This window comes from Eschscholzia californica, unplaced genomic scaffold (assembly GCF_041429995.1).
Source record: "Eschscholzia californica isolate CP2 unplaced genomic scaffold, dmEscCali1.0.p SCAF_3, whole genome shotgun sequence".
In the NCBI taxonomy this organism is placed as follows: domain Eukaryota; kingdom Viridiplantae; phylum Streptophyta; class Magnoliopsida; order Ranunculales; family Papaveraceae; genus Eschscholzia; species Eschscholzia californica.
In genome coordinates this window covers 44727861-44743040 of record NW_028238420.1, presented here as the reverse complement: position 1 = coordinate 44743040, position 15180 = coordinate 44727861, and the positions used below count along the sequence as shown (strand labels likewise).

At 34.5% G+C, this 15180-nt stretch overlaps 1 protein-coding gene across 1 annotated transcript; it reads right to left on the bottom strand.

Annotated features, from left to right (window-relative positions):
• Positions 1-12465: 12465 nt before the first annotated feature.
• Positions 12466-13586, bottom strand: LOC147550741 (uncharacterized). The gene is made up of 2 exons (XM_086671413.1): positions 13393-13586; positions 12466-13234 (listed from the first exon to the last, which is right to left on the bottom strand). The coding sequence occupies exons 1-2, from the start codon at positions 13555-13557 to the stop codon at positions 12641-12643; spliced, it is 759 nt and encodes a 252-aa protein (XP_086527539.1). The 5' UTR covers positions 13558-13586; the 3' UTR covers positions 12466-12640.
• Positions 13587-15180: the final 1594 nt, after the last annotated feature.

Genomic DNA, 15180 nt, shown 5'->3' with positions numbered 1-15180 from the left:
TGATAGTTTTCATCAAAAAAAAAAAATACATTATGATAGATTTAAGAACCACCTGATCTCATCCTCCTTAACCTTTGATGAGTTCAATATACCTTTTGACTTAGCAATATTAATCAAAGTAGACACAACCTTTCTTTATAAGTAACATTTACATAAGTCAAAATAGGGTCGAGTTGGTCGGGGAATTACTTTTGGGACAAGGACGTATTCATTTTATTATGCTTTTTTAGCTACGTCATGTCTCTGTTCTAAAACCTTAAACCATTCTTTACTTACAGCAATTAACTAACTAAGGATGCTCAATAATACTTAGTATCCACTTAAGCTATATAAAAGAATTTAGAAGGAACTTTTATAAACTTAAACAAAATCTTTCTAGAGACCTAAACCCTAAACTCCTTCAAAAATTTTCTTCTTGTTCATTTTCTTCTCCAAAACTTTGTTTAGGGTCCAAATCACACAAGGTTATAATCGAACGGAATCACAAAAAAGGGATCCAAATCACACAAATTTCTAAGGTTTAGAAGTGTTGTAAATATGTTTTAGGACTCAAAATTGACTGATTTCTAGGGTTTAGAATGTGTTTACCTCTCTCGAGGAGGATTAATAGATGAAGAAACTTGCTTTGGACGTGTCCTTGTAAGAGTTTCAGGAGACTTTGCTGATTCTAGGGTTTATATTGTATGTATCATGTTTATCTCTCTAATTTCGTTTCTGATTTTAGGAAAATAATTTAGTAGGGTTGGAGATTTAGGGAAGATAAGTAAGAGAAAAGATGGAGAAGCAAGAACAAAAAAAACTTACTTCAAGTTATGAAGGAGAATAGGAAACGAGTAAAGAGGGGAGAAGAAAGGGGGGGTTCTGATTTGTCTTTTTTTCCAGAATGATGCCTGAGGGGGAGGGAAGAAGAAAGAGGAGGGATGTACATGAAATATATATTTTTTAACATCTTATCACTTAAAACAAATTTTGTTAAATGTTAATGAATTTTGTATTCCCATAAGAAATTATGCCCTGACGAATGTACAAAGAAACATGGATTCCCTAGAGAATTTATTCCAGGACATTTTTCTTTTTCTCCCAAAACCGTGATCTTTTTTATCAGGTAGAATTTACTAAAATACTATGTGTAATAATATGTAAAGTTTAAAATAATATTGGTAATTACTATTCAGGTTAATTCTTTTTCGTTCCCAAATAACTTTGTCCACTACAACTCACATTCTCTCTTTCTAAAAAATATATAAATTTCTTATTCTTCTTCTGCCTGGTGTACATATAGTTTATATTATGAGCTCTTCTATTAGCCAAACAATAAAAGTGTTTTTTAAGAGTTTATATGAGTCGTAGTACGTTGTATAAATAGTGTTTTATATCTTAAAAAGCTATGACGTGACAATTGGTTAAAAAATGTATATTGTAGCTATTAGTTAAAAAATAAATTATATAATTATATTAATAAAAAATATATAAATATTAAAAAATAAAATAAAATAATAGAAAATTATTAATTCTTCATAAACACATAAGATCAAAATTGGAGAAATTTGAACCTTATGTAGCGTTGATGATGGTTATAGTATTAATGGTGATAGTACTACATTAAGAATTATGCTGTGTTAGTAATGAGGAAGTGGTGGTGGTCCTTAATGGTGGTGGTCGTGCTGTGGCGGTTATGGCGGTGCTAATGGTGGAGAAGTTTTGGTAGTGGAATGGTGGTATGGAAGTGGTGAAGTGTTGGCGATGGTGGTGGAATGGTGGCAAAAGTGGTGGGGCGATGGTCGAAAATGGTGGAGTGATTGTGGTGGCAGAGGTGGTGGAGTAGTTGTGACGGAAGTGGTTGTGATGGTGGCGGATGGATATTGATGATGACAAATAAGATAAATATTTTATTTTCTTTTCATAACTTGCTTTTACAAAAAACTATAAAAAAGTCACGAAATCGTGGCTTCTGCTTTTTGGAGAAAATGATTTTTCTAGTTTAAAATAAGCTGCAACTTTTTTGAAACCAAACGCATAAAGTTTTAAATAAGCGCTTAAGCGGAACTTTGAGATGAAAAATGCAAACCTAATTTTCATTTGAAAACATCAGACTAGGGGTGGGAATCAGGACCGACGGGCAAAATCTCTTCCTTAGTCTGCATTGCCCACGGACGGGCATAACTACTCGGGCATCCCGATGTGCCCTTAAGAAAGTGAAATTCATTCATGCCTCAAAATGAGAAGCCCTTAGCCTAATCCCAAACGTGAAGCCCAATCCTAAGAGCAAAACTAGCACTAGGCTTGAAGCCCATTACAAGGCATGATCTTTGATTTAAATAGATTGTAGGAAAAGTGTTGAACATACTTATAGAAGCTCAAGCTTCTTTAATTCCTCACAAATTGCCATGTGGGACTATATTCTTTTCTCAATAATATAAGTTTTCACCCTTTTTGTTTAGTCCCACATGGAAAAGTAATAAAGTGGAGGAGAGTTTTGTGTTTTATATCTTGGCTTCTTGAGAATGCACCATATATACATTAGATGTTCCCTGCTCAAGTCCCCATTGCGAGCAATAAATGAGCTCTAAACGAGTCGGGCTCAGGTGGGTAATTGGCTCAAGGTTCCCACTCGTGCCTGCTAGTTGTTCGTAACCTGTGCGGGCGGGTAAAGCCTGATATAGGGCAACAAGCCCCGATTTATGAGGCGGGTCTAGGGTACCTGCGGGCGGGTTCGGACCCATGAGTTTTACTCCCACCCCTACTTCAGACCGAATTTACAATTGCAAACTCCATTTGTGATTTTACAGTGAATATGACAGATCGAGAGAGAAATCGGAACCAGATCAATTGTAGGGTATTTCTCATCTCTCCTATTTGTCAGTCATAAGGCTTTGGCTTCATATTACCAACACAGTAAAAACCAGATCCATTCTAGAATTTGCAGAGAGAGAGATAAAGAAAGACAGATCAAGATGCCTTTCTTAAACCATAAACAGATCGGGATGTGTACATGGTTGCAAATCCACAGAGTTCTTTAATGAATCTAAACAAATATTTGTTCTTCTTCTTTTCTCTCTTTCTTAAAATCGAAATCCTAATTTTGATGATGATGATGAATTTGATATTGACAAAGTATTTGATGTTGATGATTTTGTACACTCACATCTGAAACCTTAATTTATCTGATGATAATGAAGATGAAATTATTTAGATTTTAAAAAGAAACTTCGATTTTTTTGTTATCGATTTGCAAAATCTGCAACCCGAGATTACATTTTGTAAAGCTTGCAATTTACATTTTGCAAATCCAATTTGTAGAAGAATGAGAGGAAAATACCATTTTTTGAAAAAAATATTGAAGGGGAATCTTGTTTGAAAGCTAGTGAAATATCATTTCTAAATATATTATTTTTATAGAAATCCGACGTCTGAAGAAAAAAGTTGGCTCGCCAAGTCTCTAATCAGGGATATCGAAGATCAGTCATTTCGGGACCCACGAACACTCACTGCCAACGCGAGTCTGCTCCTCATTCTAGCGTAAGTTCCTCGGGGATAGGCTCTAGAAAAGGAAGACGGATAGAGATTCTTTGGTAGTATAAGAGGAATGACTCTATTTCGACTTATACCCACTTTTCTTATTGATTCCAGGGGCCCAAGCTGACAAGTCCGGGATTCCTTGCTAAAGTTAGGACTGGTCACAGTTCGACTCTGAGCTCCAATATGATCCCCTATCCTTTAAAGCCCCGAAGGATGGTCTTTAGTCCTGCATATAGTACCTCACAAAGATCCATTGAGCTGACGACGCTGACATCAGTCAAGTGAAAGAACGACAAAGAGTGTATCAAGATCCTTCGCCGCAGTCTGATTTGAGCCCCGGTCAAACTGATCCCAACAAGGAACTCCTGAGCGCCGCCCTTGACCCCTATGAATTTCATTTCATTTAATCAACATTTTAAACTTAAAGAAAAAAAAAGAATTAGTTACACAAAATGACAAAAAAAATATTTTAGACTTCGTACATTTTTTACCTGAATTGTAATTATGAAATATCTTGTGTTATTTTTTTTTTACTTATTTTCAATATTAATTTAACATATTTACTTAAAACCTCTCCTCGAATTACTTAACAATATCCACTATTTCTCGAAGTCTTTAATGTTGATTTGGCAGGATATTAAGAGCATTAAGGATCAAATATATCAGGTGAAACTCTCTTCAATGCGTCTAGACGACCCGCATCTTGGGACCGTCTGTTGGACCGTCTTGTCCACGTGGACAAGACGCCAACAGACTTTCCACGTTGTCATCATCAAAGTAATACGTGAGAGAGGAAGGGTCTGGAGAGAGGAATTGTCTAGAGAGAGAGATATTTTTTTGATGGAAATAATCAATTTCTTATCCAACTCTCTTTCTTAATCTTCTTCTCACTCAAGGTCCGTTTTTTATGATCTGGATAAACAAATTGAGTTCTCAAAATTCATGACCTCTTCAACTTGGATGGATAAAAATTAGGGCAAGATAAATTTCATCTTCTTTATGCTATCCAAAAATTAGGGTGTTGTCTTCTTGAAGAACATGACTCCACACTTAGGGTTTCCTTCTCCAGTCCCTAAAATCAAACTATATGGAGTCATCACTTGATCAATCTTTGTTCAAAATCAGGGTTTTTTTTTTCTCAATATCATAGACTAATCATCTGCTATAAGTGGATTTATAAGATCCAACAGAAAAAAAAGAGATCTTCCTTTTCCCCTTCCGGATTTGAGACCAGAAAAAAAGAGATCTTCCTTTTTAGTAGAAGAAATAAAGACAAGTTATGTAAAAACAGATCTTTGAAATTCTTTTCTGATTTGGTAAGTAAATCAGTCTTCACTATCTTCATCTGTTTGGGATCTTAGTTTGAATGAAGGGTGAAGACGGTGAATTGTTTCAGCCAAAACCCATAGTGTGCGGGACTAACTAGAGAGAGAAAGGAGGAGCTAACAGAGATAGAGATAGAGCTAAGAGCATCTCCAATGGGACACTCGATCTCTAACACTTAGAGTGCCACATAGATTTTTTGGAGTTTTTGTTAAAAAATCATCTCCAATGGAACACTTTATTAGACACTCTAATATGAGGTGGACACATTTATTATAGAGTGTCTAGAGAGAGAAACTCTAAGAGCATCTCCAATGCAACACTCAATCTTAGAAATTCCGAGTGCCACTTAGGATTTTTAGAGTTTTTTTCTTAAAAATCCTCTCCAATGCAACACTCTATTTGGATCTCTAAGATGACGTGTCGAGGGTGGAATAGAGATATCTCAAGAAGACACTCTATTTCTAGAGTGTCCTCTTGAGATATCTTTAATTGTCCAACTCATCAATATTTGATTTTCAACCAATAGAATTCGAGTCTTCTATATTTTCTAAAATAACTTATTATTTATTTACAAAAATAACGATGCCACATAAGTAAATAATATAAGTTTAGAGTTTTGCGTTGGAGACAAAAAAAAATTGAGGATCTCTATTAACGCCACCTAGGAGTGAGAATCTCAAATGGAACTTGACACATAGGATGAATAGAGATTTTTTTGAGTTTTGCATTGGAGATGCTCTAAAATGAGAGTGTCTAGAGAGAGAAACTCTAAAATGAGAGTGTCTACTTGAGACTCTCTAAGTGTTACTTTTAAATTTCAACCAATAGAAAATCTTGCTTTTCAACTACTTTTTATCTATTGAATTGAAAAAAAAACATGTGTATTAAGCATAGACACTTTAGAGATCTCCATTGGAGACCAACAAAAATTAGAGTGTCTCTATATTGACATTTAGGAAAGAGAATCTCTATTGGCCCTTGACAACTAGGACTTTTAGAGTGTTTGTTAGAGTGTCCCATTGGAGATGCTCTAAGTTTCAGTTTCTCTCTCCAGACCCATTCAATCTCCGGTCCCTCATCGTTTTCAAAAAAATGCATTGAAAAGTCTAACTGCTTCTTGTCCACGTGGACAGGACGGTCCGTCAAGACGGGTCATTTAGACTTTTCGATATCTTTATATTACTTTCTACTTTATACTTTTCGTAAAAATATTTTGGGTTCCAAACATTGTCTTCGGAAAAACATTTCTAGAGATATCTCAACTCCAACGTCGGAATCCGAACAGGGACTCCCAAATTCAAAATATTCAATTACTATAATTAAAATTCATTAAATATTAATAAATAATTAAAATTCATACATAATTAAAATTCATACATAATTAAAAGAATAAATAATTAAAATTCATACATAATTAAAATTCATACATTCATTAAAATTCCTCATTCGCCTTTACCCAATTTGAGACCAATATCCTATGAATTGCAAGTTGTTTGGGATTCATGTTTGAAGTATCTGTGTTCATCAAGTTTATCTCCATTTGCATCCGTTGAACGTTGTTGGTATCTATTTGCACGTCTAATTTTTTTTGTTTCACGACTAATTCTTTTTGTTTCACGTCTAATTTTTGCGTTTCACGTCTATTTCTTTGTCTTTAAGGATTAGACTTTATTTTTGCGCATTCATGGTGTCATTGAGAAGTTTATCTCTAGTCTTCTGATTCACATTTCTCTCTTTCCAAAACTCAATCGCTGCAGAACTTTCACTACTTTTGGATTTATCTCTAGCCTCATTGCTTGCTTTTCTTCCAAGTGGTCTTTGTTGTATTGTAGAGGGAGATCCTTCGTCTTGGTCCAAAGAAGGTTTTCTTTTGTTTGACGAAGATTGAGATAAGTTTGATGACCATTTGGGATGGTATTTCAAAATTTTATAACAATGTTCGAACTTACAAGCTTTGTTGCCATTGTTTCGTTTAAACAATTCTTTTGCGGACTTCAACTGCAAAAATAAAATTTTAAATTCCAAATATGTTGTAAAAAATAAATCATAATGTTGTCAAAATGTAATAATAGTAATTATCCGATCATCATCATTTTCTCCGCCTTTTGGGTTCCTATGCAACAATGACAAATACTCGCAAAACTTCGCGCATTGCTTGTTAATTTTGCTCCAACGACATTTAAGACCCTTTGGTACACGATTTTGATTTGTACGCTCGTTGAAGTGTTCGACAATCTTGTTCTAGAAAGTACCTGCTCTTTGATCATTGCCAATAATCGCATCGGTCGCAATATGTAAATAAGCATTAACAAGCACATTATCATCTACATTAGTATAACGCTTAGGGGAAACCGACGACGTTGGCGTTTCATTACAATCAAAAATTTCTTCGACTCCATCATTCGATAAATTAACTTCATCATAATTGAAATCGGAGTTTAACAATTCTACATAGCTAGCATTATTGAAATTTGGACTATCCATTGAAGAAAGAAAAATGAATTGAGGAAGAGAAATTGTTAGAGAGAGAAATTGCAGGAAATTGAGAGAAAGAGAGAGAGATTCCAAAAATTAAATTAAAGAAGAGGTGAAGGGAGTATTGGGGTGGATCCCTTTTAATAGGGGATCCCCCAATACGTTGGGAGTGTTTTTGGGGCTGGGAATCCCCCATCCCGGACTCCCATTTGGAAGCCCGGGAACATGGGGCTCCCGGGTTGGGGACGTCAGCCTGGGCTCCTAAAATTTGAATTTGGGAGTCTAGCCCCCCTCCCCACATTGGAGATGCCCTTATTTGACTTTTTTTTTTTTCTATTTTTCTCTTCTGTTCAAATTTTAGATCAGATTCTCTCCTTCTCACATTTATCTCAGTTTTCTCTCATGATCTCATTCTCCGCCTCTTTGATTTCTCCCTGGATCTATATGATATTTGCATTTTCGTCGACTTCATACTTTCACTCATATTTGCCTGATCCTATTGCTCGCTAGTATACAAACGAGTCGTAAATGACAAAATTTTGTTTTTTGTAATTACAAAGATAGACTTAATTTAATAATTCTTTTTGTAGAATACAAATATCCAAAATTTCTTTTTTTCTTTTGATAAATCGACTACGACCTACTTTAGTCGGTACAAGGCATTGATACATCATGAAGATGTGATGAGCACGATAACCGCCTAATTTAAACCATAATGAAAGAGGCCAAAAACCCGACAATATGAAAGAGGCCTAAAGCTCGATAATATGAAAGAGGCAGTCCATCAAATTTTATTATATTTACGTTATATATTGCCTAAAATTATTCTCATCACAAGATCCGACGATGTAAAGTAAATATGCCCTTGCGCAATACTCCTTCTTCTGCTTCGAAAAATTATTCTTCTACTTTTCAAATTTATTCATTAGATACTCTAGTTTCACTCTTTTCAAACTCCTGTTTTTTAATGCATCCTTCGCATCTTTACGACTAAGTCCTAGAGTTCTATTAATCAACTTTAACACATCATCCAAGTACATTGAGGGACTTGTTGCGCCATGTACCGGATTTTCATCAATAGGGAGATTGACAATGTGTTTCACATCGTTCAGTGTGATCATCATCTCCCCAAATGGTAAATGGAAGGTGTTGGTTTCTGGTAAAAAAACTCTCCACAAAAGCACTAATAAGTGCCTTATCTTGCCTTTGATACACATGTTCAATAATTGATTGAAACCCAGAATTTCGAACCTTTTGTTTCACGAAGGTGCACTCCTCGTTGAGGTTTCATTTATCAATCCACCTAGTTGTGGCTTGATGGTCAAAACTTGATCCAGAAGCTAGAACTCAACATGTTATTAACCCAAAATTAAACAAGATGAGTAAGAGAAAATATTAAAATAATTGATCATTCAAAGATAAACACTTACCTCCCCATGCCATATATAGTTGGCAATGTGCAACTTGTAGAACTTAAGTAAGGATCGGTCCGCGGGGAATTCTTCCTCATCAACGACTAGTTCTGCCTCGTTACCCGCTACTTCTCCCGCTTCTACTTCCGCCTCTTCTACCACTTCATCCCCTGCTTCTTTGTCCGCTTCTTCACCTGACTCATCCTCGCCAGACTCCTCCTCACCCGACTCCTCCTCACCCGATTCTTCGATTGACTCGTCCTCGTCTAAAATTTGTGGGTTGTGAAGCAAACTTTTCTCAGCATTGCGTTTGGAGCGTAATTCTTCACGTCGAACACGTTCAGACATAGTATGGGGATTTTTCCTCTGAGTAGGAACCACAACACGAGGGGGGAAAAGGTTGAGCATGTTCGTCCACTCTCTGTTTTTACGCCTACATAACAAAATATTCCAAAAGTACAGGAAAACTGAGCACTAATAAGAATTTAACAGATAAAGGGGCACTCCATAAAACATTGGAATATCTCCTAAACAAACCCACAGAAGTAAAACAGTAAATGGTCACTCCCATTTAGAGAAGCAATTCTCAACTCTGAAACTAAAAATTTAGTGATATTTTACACGCACGAAATCTTTCGCAGGACTGTCGACCCACGAAATCTTTCGTAGGACTGTCGACCCCCGAAAAGTTGCGACGATCGACAGTCCTTCGTGTTCATCATATGCCATCATATTCATCAAATCTTGGTCAAAATTTGCATCATAATGATTCACAAATCTAAACCTAACAACCAATATAAGTACTAAGGAAGATAAACTAATACAAATCTAAACCCTAAGAACCCTAGATTACAAAATTGAATTTTTTTTAGGGTTTTAGGCATGAAAATCAATCAAGGGAAGTAAAAGAAACATTGTTACCTCTCTTGAGGAGGATTGTTTGATGATGATGTTTGATTTGAATGCCCCATTATTGAAGATTCCTGAAGATGAAGTAGAAGCCTCTTTCTCTCTCTAGAAGTTTTTCCGGTTTGTTTTAAGAAATAAGAAAGATGGAAAGTAGACACGGAAAGGGTTTATTGGAAAACAATCAAAAAAAGAAAAATTAAACTTGTTGGACTTTTTGTTAAATTTAATGTAGGATACCTCGGATAATTCGTTTTTCCTGATAATCTTATAAATTTTTCATCCTCCCTTTCAAAATTTTCACCCCGAATCAGCATCCCATCATTAATTGCAAAACTAAAGAATTTTGAATGGCCCATGGCCCACCCGTCTTTTGACGGGATTGATTTCTTAATCTTAAGACCCTCCATTGTTTGAAGGAAAACGTTAAATACACGCATCATTTTTGTTATAGCACTCACCTCTTTCTTTCAACTTAAACAAAAATTAACTTTATGTGTGTATATAACAAGATGGGTGTGCATTTTGAATTTTTCTTCATGTTTTAAACAAGGGTTATTTCCCAAATGGCCACCAATTTTGTGACCAACTTCCTGCCTGGCCCCCTACTTTAACAAAAATACCTATATCACCTACTTTTTCTGTTACCGTTAACTTTCCGTCAACAATTCATCATTTCTCTCTCTCTCTTCCATCTCATTACCTCTCTCTGCACCTCACATTATCACCAACTCATCATCTTCTCCGGCGAAGGTCGCCGTTCGACCAATTTTCCGGCCAACAACCTTCAAACATTTTAAAAAAAAAAAATTAATGTTTGAAGGTCGCCGGCCAGAAAATTGGTCGGGCGGCAACCTTCGCCGGAGAATATGATGAGTTGGCGATAACGTGAGGTGGCAGAGAGAGGTAATGAGATGGAAGAGAGAGAAATGAGGACTGGTTGACGGAAAGTTAACGGTAACTGAAAAAGGGGGTCATATGGATATTTTTTGTTAAAGTAGGAGGTCAGGCAGGAAGCTGGTTACACAGTTGGAGCCCATTTGGGAAATAACTCTTTAAACAAACTACTTGCCTCCAACACATCCACTCACCCTAACCATGGAGGACATTACTTTTAGTTATACACTAAATTCTTTATCGAGTAACTAAAATAAAAAAATTCCACTCCATCATCGTATACTAATATCTTTTTTTATTCATATAAACTAATTTGAATCCTAATTCTAAACTAAATAGGAAATAAAAAAGAATACAAAAACTATAAATTTTTGTAGTTAGTTTTTTTTTCACGAAGTCACGATCTCATCTTTTTTACTGGTCGTGACATCAAAAGAAGGTAGATGTATGATTTTTCCTTTTTATTCTCATCTTTATTTAAATTTAATTGAAGTTTATATCATCTTAGCTTGTTTCACTCAAAATTTTTTTCTCTAAATTGCAAAACAGGTTACGGAAGTTACTATGCAACAATTTCAGAAGATGAAAATTTGTAGAGGACAAATATAAATAGATAAAATTTCAAAATTTTATGATCGATAAAAGTCATTTTCTTATAGCATATGAATTTGTATTTCCTTTAACTTAAATGCACCCCTACATAAAAAAAAAAAATTATGGCTTTGCCACTGTCGCCAATCACGGGCCGAACAAGCTCGGGTTCTTTGAAAAAAACTAATAAATTAATTAATTTCATTTATAAATATATTTATAACAATATAAAATTTACAAAAAGAAAAACATAACCCAAGAAATTACATAAATAAAAAGCAGCAAACAAGAAATTAATTAACAAAATACGATTGCATTTTTCAAATCTTCTAATCCCAACTTTAAAAGAAATGTGTTAAGAAAATATAACTTAATACCAATATATAAATCATATAAGTTTACATCATCACCACCGTTACAAAAAATTACATATTCACATTAGAATGTAGATCTCATCTGTTTCAGATAAGTTTACATCATTACAATGAAAAAAATTACATATCCACACTAGATTCGTTTCAGATAAGTGTCAGAATAAAGATCTTCAGATCTAAATATACAGCATAACAAAAAAAGGTTTCAGAAAATTAGAAAATATTTTTTGAGCAACTGGATTACGTTAACTACAATAGATTGTCATACATCATTTGGCCCGGATGCTAGAACTATCCTGTTGACACTTGTGAATTTCAATATTTTTAATTTCCGCTTCAAGAATTAAAATATATGACCTCCAAACAATGGTAAGCATGTTCTTACTTACGATGGGTCGCATGATATGATTGGCTTAATAATTTTAGTACTTAACATATCCACATATAATTTGGGATTTGACTTCGTACTCGTGACATATTTGTCCTACGTCTATCACGGTACACTAAACACAATGAAAAATGTACTATGCAAATTACAAAATACAACTTGTGACACAAGATATACAAATAATCTTTTCATTGCATTCAAAAAATACTTTTTGAGATGGAATAACATCTATTAAAGAGTAAAACTTGTTTTCTGTCCTAATTATATGGGAGAGACACCAACAAGTAAAACAACTAAAATAATGCATTCTACTTTTATATTGTCTAGAAAATCAAATTGGAAATGTATTGGTATAAAAGGAATTAGAATATAATGCCTAAATAATACTAAGACAAATATCTTTGTCAAAAAACAAGGGTGATGCTCTCTGCCTGAGACATATCTGGACCAGGTATATATCGTCGCACGTTTGTCATCATATAAGAAATATGTCTCGGAATTATATATATCCGGTCACGATTTAGAGAGAGCAAATTATAGTTTCAATTTGTCATCAGCGAAAAATTCTATATAAAAATGATTCATAAAACATAATTCAAATTTCAAAGCAATAGAAATCAACAACTCTTGTTTTAGGTGAACAACCCTCACCTAGTAGGTTCCTTAAAACTCAATTAAAAGCAGTCAGAATCATAATGCTAAAAAAAAGTAGTATTTGCTCTTACTATACCTTATATATCACATGATGCTTATTACTGTGGTGCTGATGGTAGGGGTGGTAGATTTGGTATTATTTGTGCTTTAATCAACTCTGGCACATCCTCCCACGGTAGCCAATCACGGCGTACTGGAAGTGAAACCCTGATATCGTCTATTTTCGACCATGTTTTAGGTAAATGAACTTTAATATGGTTGCAGCAAAATTTACAACCAAACCCATTTGCAGGTTTACAATATTCAGCACCATCCGGTAATATATATAGATATTCTTCACTTGGTAAAACATCTTGGGTAGTATCCACATACTCCCAGAATGGTAATGGTTCTGTCACACCTGCTAATGGGCTATAATTTTCGGGAGCAATTAGCCATTTGGTGGTATCGCGATTTGGTGGGAGAGAAACAATATGTGGTGGAGGGACATTAGGTAAATCAAGCTTTGGCAAAAGATCTTCCTTGTAACTATACTTATCATTTTCATTTACATTTTTAACATAAACCTCTATGATGTCTTTGTTTTTTTGTATTAAACTTGTAAGCTGAAGTGCTTCATAAAATTGTTTTCGTCCTATTAAATAACATGTGTCCATAGCGACTATATTGCCATGAGTTATGAGGCGCCATATCTGCACAATAAACACACAATATGCCATATCTAAAAATTATGGATTTGCAATTCTCAACAGTTAACAAATGGTTGCAACAAAAAAGAAAACACAGTTAACACACGGGGAAAATCACTACGATATATATTCGAGAATCAGATCAGTAGTAATACGGTTACCATGTTAACAGTTTCCATGAGCAAGTTGGAACCTTCAAAGAAGAGGAAAAAATCATTGACATCTATCAGGCCATCGCCTCGGTGATAAGCTGCTTTCTTGAAATAATCATCAAAAACCTTGGGATCCGATACTTGAAGTTCGAGTTCAGCCTCCATCAACACCATTCTTCGTTGCTATAAAATACTTATACTGCAATTTAGTGGTGGTGGAGAGGAAAGATATTTATAGGAATCCCACAGGATACATGTTCACTTCTTTGGGTGATGTGGGACTAAACTTATTTGAATGTTTATTTCTTAGGCGAATTCCATATTTATAGTTTTGTAGGACTACATTTTTTGTTACCAATTTAGTAAATCTCCTAAGTTAAGGGTGAACACTAAATTCTAATATTGTCACATTTACAACCAAATCACTCCCAATAATTTTACTCCCTTTAAAAGAATCCTGGAATTCTGAGTGGGAGACCTTTTGCATTTGTTTCTATAGAAAGTGCTTGTATCTACTAATTTTTTCTAGTGAATGGTTACAACTCTTCCATCTAAGCTTTTGGGTGGCATTTTAACCCACCTTGCCGCACTAATCTCTCTAAATTATAACCACTCCATCAATCTAAGATGGTTCTTATATCTTATGGTGTGTGTGGACGAAGAAATCATGAACCTCTGGATTCATGAGTCATTCGTATTCATGATTCCACACATTCATGAGTCCAAGTAAATTTTTTGCTTTGTTTGGTAACTATTAAGAATCCTAGAATTTATTATTATTTGAGTTTTTAAACGCATCATTTTTTTTAAAGAAACCCTGTTTTCTGAACTTTTTTTTATTTTACGAATATCGTTTTCTTCGAAAACCCTCTGTTTTCTTCAAAAGTTGTTTCTTCATAATTTTTCTTTTTCAAAACCTTTTTCCTAATTTTTTCGTAAACAATTTTTTTTTCCTTTCCAAAAGAATGTTTTTCCCAGAAACTATTATTTTTTCCTGAATTTTTTTTCTCAAAAATTGATTTTTCCCGAAAACTGTTTTCTTCTTGAAAACTTTTTTTCCTGAAAAACATTTTTTTTTTTCTCCCGAAAATTGTTTTTTCGATAATCGAATTATCCTAAAAACTATTTTTCACGAAACACCGATTCAACGGTCTTCATGAAACAATTTTTTTAAGGAAATTTAGTTATCGAAATAACGGTTTTCGAGGAAAAGATGGGTTTTGGCGAAAGCAGTTTTCAGGAATTTTTGGTTAAAGAAAAAAAATGATTTTCGGAAAAATTGGCTTTCGTGGAAAAAATCGATTTTCTGGGGGAAAAATATATGTTTTCGGGGGAAAAAAGTTATATAGGGATATATGGATTTCAAGAAAAACACAGTTGTCACAAAAATCAGGTTTTCAGATAAAACAATTTCGAGAAAAAACTATTTTTGGGAAATAACAGTTTTCGGAAAAAAAACGGGTTCCGAAAATCATTTTTCCTGGTTTACTCATATGAACATAACCCGTTTTCTCAAAAACAACTTCATTTTTCCTTAGAACATCATTCACAAAAAACATAAAGTTTCACCCACACTTTCAATCCAGGTTCAACCTCCACAATCCCGTATTTTCTCCAATATTATATGGGTGGGTTCTACCCTCTTCCTTTAGGCCATTCTTTTCCAATCTGCTTCTCCTGTTTCTTCTTTTTGGCCGACTCTTTACATTCTGAGTAATGTTCTCAACATAAATAGTTATGTTCCCAGAAAAAACTGCAACACAAAGAGTTAGGTTAAAACACTTAGTTTTCACCCTG

Excerpts from the sequence above, each read along its gene's own strand:
- LOC147550741 (XM_086671413.1), bottom strand. The coding sequence starts at position 13,557 with ATGGTGTTGATGGAGGCTGAACTCGAACTTCAAGTATCGGATCCCAAG. Across the intron at positions 13,235-13,392 it reads TCATGGAAACTGTTAACATG|ATATGGCGCCTCATAACTCA; the intron begins GTAACCGTATTA and ends TTTATTGTGCAG.